Raw genomic sequence first — 6,087 nt, forward strand, 5'->3', positions numbered from 1 at the left:
GCAAGGGAAGGGAGGGCAGAGGGCGGACTACAGCTCCCGCCGGCCCCGCGGCCGGGCGGGGCCAAGCGGCGCTACCTGTCCCGGCAGGGCAGCGCCGGCAGGTGAGCGCCTGGACAGGGCTCCTTCCTGGGCCCGGGCTCCTTCCTGGGCCCGCGGCTCCTGCTCCGCCTCGCCGCAGGCCCGCCCGGCAGCCGCGATGCCGTTCCCCAGCTCCGGCACGGACGATGCCTTCGACTACCTCTTCAAGATCATCCTGATCGGCGACTCCAACGTGGGCAAGACGTGCGTGGTGCACCGGTTCAAGACAGGGCAGTACAACGAGAAGCAGCAGAACACCATCGGCGTCGACTTCACCGTGCGCTCGATGGATATCGACGGCAAGAAAGTAAAGGTCGGTGGCGGGAGCGAGCCCGAGCCTCCTGGCGAGCAGCACCTTGGTCGTGCCATCCTTCCCGTGCAGGTGCCAGGAAGTGGCGGGATGCACAGCATCTCCTGCTCGGCCCTGCTGAAGGCAGCTGGAGAAAGCTGACTGCCTTTCTAACCAGGGTAGTTTGCTAGTGGAGCTTTCTCTCAGGAAGATGCCCTGGGGGAAGCAGTCACCCTAATTTGGGTACATACTTGCTCTCGTGACTTCTCTGCTTGAGAAGAGGACTCGTGCGTTGCGTGCAGGGAGTTCTTTGGAAGACGGCTCTAGTTGGGAGGGGATGTCTCTTCCCTCCAGAGGTGTGGGGGTTTGAGCTGGGACACCAAGGAGGGAAAACCCCCAAAGTTTGCAAAGGCTCCACTTTGATGTATGCTTAATTTGAAGGAAGAAGACTTCCAAGACAAACACCAGAAGAAATTGTCAGCTAGAACTTCCCTCTGTGTGCAGATGAAATTTTGGATGCTTGCCCTTTATATATAGATTTGCTCTGCCCAGTCCTGTATTAGGGTTCTTTGCTGTTCTTTTGCTATTAAAAGCCTGTAATGTTCTACATCTTTTACTACAGTTGTTGAAACTGGGCTTCTTGGCCTCTTTGCAAAGCTGGATTTACCCTTGCAGCTTCCTCTTTGGTCTGTGTAGATTGACTTTACAGGCTTGTAAATGGCTTTTCAGATCTAGAGAGGGCAAAGCCACACTGGTGTAGTAGAGTGAGCTGGGACAGGTCTGGCTGCCTTCTAGACAAAGGGTTTCAAATGCTGACGGCAAGCACGTAGGAAAGTGATATTCACGGGTCTTTACAACTTCTGTCCTTTCTCTTACAGATCCAAGTGTGGGACACAGCCGGTCAAGAGCGCTTCCGGACAATAACCCAGTCTTATTACAGGAGCGCCCATGGGGCCATCCTTGCCTATGACCTTACTAGGAGGTCCACGTTTGAATCCATTCCTCATTGGATTCATGAAATTGAAAAGTATGGTGCTGCAAACTTGGTCATGATGTTAATTGGTAGGATTTTAGTTTTAAATCTTGTGTTATGTAGCTTTTTAATATAAAATCTCCCTTGTTTCCTACCACTACTTGAAGCATCTACACACTATGCATTAAGGAAGAATGCAGTTCTAATTAAAAGCGATCACAAAGTGTGTCAATTTAGCGTAAGCTTAAAAAAATGAGGAAAGTCACAGCCTGGTCCTGTCAGGACCAAACCCATTGCAAACAGCAAAACCTTTTTCAGTTGTTCCTTTCCTGTTGGAATAACACAACAAGCTTTGGTGCCGGGCTGGAGGCAAGGGACCACCTTGTTGAGGTTAGAATTGCAGTAAGCCTGATGCTGTACTCCTGATGCACAGGAATGTAGCAGCTCAATAATTCAAGGTGAAGGGGAATGCACAGAGCAACACAACTCCCGGTTCTCATCTTTCTTCTCTGTTCTCTTGATATGCATGCACATTGCTCTGTAATGGGATTCCGAGCAGGTAAGACAATAGATGGGGAGACGGCTTTTGCAGAGCGTGGAGCAGTCTGCTTGCATTCCCCTAGCACTCAGGAAACTGCCTCCTGAGGAAAGCAATGACTAGCAATTGCCGGGAATGGAGCTGGTAGGAAGCCGCGTGGTTCCTTTCCCTTGGGTTTCATGGTTATTATTGCTCTTCCTTTCCCCAAGGAAGAAGCTGCAAGTGAGAGCGCTGGTGTGGTGAGACGCCAGAGCGTTTGTTTGCATTCCCGAGGCTGAGCTCTCGCAGTGTGCAGAGAGCAGCGCATGCAGCCGTCGCAGCCCGGGCTGGGGCAGCGCTGAGCCCCAGGCAGGGCCCCTGAGCTGCTGCCTCTGTTCCCAGCACCTTCCGTGCTTGTGCTGCGGGGGTTCCGCCTGTCCTTCCTCTGGAAGAAGCACACGATAAGTTCTGACCTGCGTCTAATGCAGTGCTTGGAACTGGGGGCAGCGGAGGTGTAAATCACTACACTTTGGCAGGGTTTTTCTAACTTCTGTCATGAATCTAAAGGACGAGACTTATCTGTGTGTGGTGGAGGCTGGTGGTGGTTGTTGGGGTTTTTTTAAAGAGATAAGTTCTGAAGTTAGTAAAAATAAAGCTTTTGTTAAGGATCCAGCTTGGTGCTTTCTTCCCAAGCTGGTGCTGTTTGCTTTACTTACTTTGGCAGAAGTCTTTGTACGTTTAATTACACTTAGTCATGTTATACACCTTTCTAGCAGGAGGGTAAGGCTAAGAAACCTAACTTTCCTATATAGAACTGAAGGAGGAAAAGGTGGGTGGGTTCTTTTTAAGAAGGCAAATAACCCTCAAGCTGGAGCTTTTTAGGTTTTTTTGGCTGTTTTGCTGGGGTTTTTTTCTTTTGTGGGGTGGGTTGGCTTTGCGGGTTTTTTTGGTTTTTCCTTTAGAAGAACTGAAAGGGACTTAATGGGAGGGTAGTTGGCTTACATATGCTTCAAATTCAAGACATGAATTTCATGAAGAGCTGTCTTGAAACTACAAATGTAGACTTCAGCCAGCTACTAGAACCGATGAATCCACATGTGCAGCAACTGCCTAAATATACAAAGGTATTTTGTCTGAGGTGTTTCATGGCTTCTGGTTGATTTTCACTAAAGTGCTGCAAGTAGAAGTTTAATCTATATGTGCAACAACAACTTAAGTAGATATTGTAGGCATTAACGTAGCTGATCTGAATTCTTGGTTTTTTACATAATCTTAAAATATTTTTTTTAAAAACTATTCAACTTAAATGCTATTTAACATTTAAACCCACTAGGGAATAGGACCAACAGTTGCTGCCAAATAATCCTTTAGCCCCACTACCTACACTGAGTAATTAGATGAACACAGGTTTTTAGTTTTTTCTTGGATTTCGTCTCATTTGCTGTCGTATGATTTGCTGCAGTTTTGATCCACGGTCTGTATTTGTGGCTCTGACGTACTCACATCTTGTTCTTTCCAGTAACTCTTACTCCCAACATAAATCTATTGTTTAACAAAACTGAATTAATGCATGGCATTTAAAAATAAATTTCTGAAAGACTAAGTGATTGAAGTATCTCTTTGCCTTCTTTTAAGGGAACAAATCAGATTCGCTGGACAAGCGCCAAGTGCTGTTTGAAGATGCCTGCACCCTGGCAGAGAAGCATGGGCTCTTAGCTGTGCTGGAGACATCAGCAAAAGAAGCTCAAAACATAGAAGAGGTGTTCACATTAATGGCTAAGGAGCTGATAGCCCGAAATACCTTACAACTTCATGGGGAGAACCCTCCAAACAGCTTCAGTCTTGACTCCAGGCCAGTGATTGCCAGTCCAAGTGTGGAGAAGACCCAGTGTTCCTGTTGAAGAGAGACTTCAGGGAGAACTTGGAAACTGCCATTCTTCTGAGGCTGTTTGATTCAATTTTATTCAGTTGATGAAAGTGTTCTATGTGGCCTCAAGCCACCTCTTGATATTTCTACCTTGCAGTTTGGCTTGTGAGTATTTTCAGAGATCATTGTTGCTGTTGGTAGCACAGGTTGCTTTGAACATAGCAACTTCTGAGCTGAGAGGACTCAGGAAGCTGCCAGCCCTTGCCTTAACCAAAGAGAACTATAAAAATTATTGCCTTTAATTATATCCTTACATGTCTTTCTGGCTGTGTCAGAAGATAAATTTGCACCAGAGCTCTGCACTGACCCTTCTAAGCTGCGTTGCTGGTTTTAAGTACAAGCACTTTCCTCTCTGCCAGTAGCTGTAAAAAGTCTGACACGTGCTTGGACAGCACTAACCCACTCCTGCCTAAACTTTCATTTAGGAGCTCTCCTGATGTCAGGCAGGTAGCCACCCATCCCAAGGAGCTTAATAACATTTGTGAAAGAGTACAGGATTTCACATCTGCCCTGAGCTCCTCACCAGACAAACCTGGAGACATCTCTGGGGTTGCGTAGCAGGCAGAATATGATACACTTCTTCCTGGGGTGAGAAAAGTTGCCTTTCACTTTGTTATAGTCAGGATTGTTTCCAATCCTGATCTGCATCTTGCTACATGGACTTGCTGGGAGCAGCGAAGCTTCCAGTGAAAGGACCTTTTTTTTCATTCCTTCCTGCTAACCTTGTCCTGCTTTTGATGTGCTGATTTTAACCAAAAGCCTTCTGTAGCTTGTGTGATGGGCCAATGGCAGCTTGAGAGTTTTGCCTGTAGATTTTCAAGGGAGTGTGAAAGATGGGTGCAAGCTCCTGTAAAACTCAGCAAGGGGTAAGATGGTTTAAATTAGGTAAAAAATTAAAAATTTTAATTGTGTTAGGGTGGTAAGGCAATGGTATGGGGTGCACCAGAGAGCTACCCTAGGTGAATTATCTGCTACTGCCGTGGAGACTGAACACTGTGGTAGCAATGGAAGGGTTTGGATTGCTCCTCCCAGTTGCAAGCTCTGCTACTTGGGGCTTACTTTTTCTGTATACCTGAGCTGAATGAAGGCTTTGGGCTGAGGCTTTTTTTGGTGAGGGTTTTGAGGGGTTTTTTTCTGGTTTTTTTTTCAATTTTTTTTTCCCAGTAGATGGAAACAGGGAAGGAGGAGGAGGAAAGAAATATCAGATGAAGTTTTTTTGACTGCAGTCCATGTGCACCAAAGTGTATCACTTAGTCACTGTTAAGCTATGAACTGAAACTGTGTAATGATAAAACACAGTTTGTGTTACATGCAAAGCAGCCTTGGGAAGGCTGGAGTGTTGCCAGCTTACCCAATGGCTGGCTGCCCCTCTTTCCAAGTCCTTGAAAAATAGGGAAAAACATGTAGCAAGTATTGCTGGAAAATCTTGTCTGAGAAGCACAAAAAAAAAAAAATAAAGGAGAATGAATCATTGAATAATAGTCTTGGATATATTTCTAATATTCTTAATGCTTTCTCTGGCTAGATTCTTTGCTATTACACGCAAAGAGCAGGGGTTAATGCAGGTCTGTGTAAACTGAGGGAGGAATCATCCATGCTACTCTCTTTACTATAGCCTGCTGTGGAGAAAGCTTCATCTTCAGGCTTCCTCCTTCTCATGTTTACTTTTTAAATCTTTATTCCTTCTTCATTTTTACTAGCCTAGTACTTGCATTTCAGTTTGCACATTTAAGCAACTGTAAATACCATAGCCTTTCAAAGTGGCAAGCCAGCTTCCAAACAAACTAGTTTCTACAGCTCTTGTCACTACAAAAGCAGTCAAATGTAAGCTTAATATTTCTATTCCTGGTAGTAGTTTGTAATCCATCATTTTTGGTTTTGGTTTTGTTTTGGGTTTTTTTTGTTGTTGTTTTTGTTTTTGTTTGTTTGTTTTTTTTTTTTTTTGTAGTATCTTCCAGAAGACTGCAATAGAAAAAGTATTGCTTTCATCTCCAGTTACAATCTTTCATTGGTCAAGAGTTACAGGAAGGATGGTACCAGCAGTGTGTTAACTTTGCACGGTTCATTTGGTTTACCATCTTAATTAGCTGCTACTGTATGAAGTTATTTTGCTTACCCTCACTATGGAGACTTCTGCAGGCTGATGTGATCCTGAGTGCCCAGCACTGCCAGCTTACAGGGCTCTTGCCATTCCCTTCCCGCACATATGGAGCTACTGGCAAAGCAAGACTTTCCTTGGCAGAAAGCTGTGCAACACAGGATCAGGGAGAACAGGCTTGTGACTGTTCCCTTTCCTTTAACAG

General features: G+C 45.4%; 1 protein-coding gene across 1 annotated transcript; it reads left to right on the forward strand.

Annotated features, from left to right (window-relative positions):
• Positions 1 to 18: 18 nt before the first annotated feature.
• RAB19 (RAB19, member RAS oncogene family) lies at positions 19 to 5,260 on the forward strand. Its single transcript, XM_042050581.1, has 3 exons — positions 19 to 391; positions 1,246 to 1,429; positions 3,493 to 5,260. The coding sequence occupies exons 1-3, from the start codon at positions 197 to 199 to the stop codon at positions 3,756 to 3,758; spliced, it is 645 nt and encodes a 214-aa protein (XP_041906515.1). The 5' UTR covers positions 19 to 196; the 3' UTR covers positions 3,759 to 5,260.
• The last annotated feature ends 827 nt before the right edge of the window (positions 5,261 to 6,087 follow it).

The sequence above is a fragment of the Corvus kubaryi genome, unplaced genomic scaffold (assembly GCF_017639235.1).
Source record: "Corvus kubaryi isolate FWS band 111438036 unplaced genomic scaffold, C.kubaryi_AGA036_p1.0 74, whole genome shotgun sequence".
Classification (NCBI taxonomy): domain Eukaryota; kingdom Metazoa; phylum Chordata; class Aves; order Passeriformes; family Corvidae; genus Corvus; species Corvus kubaryi.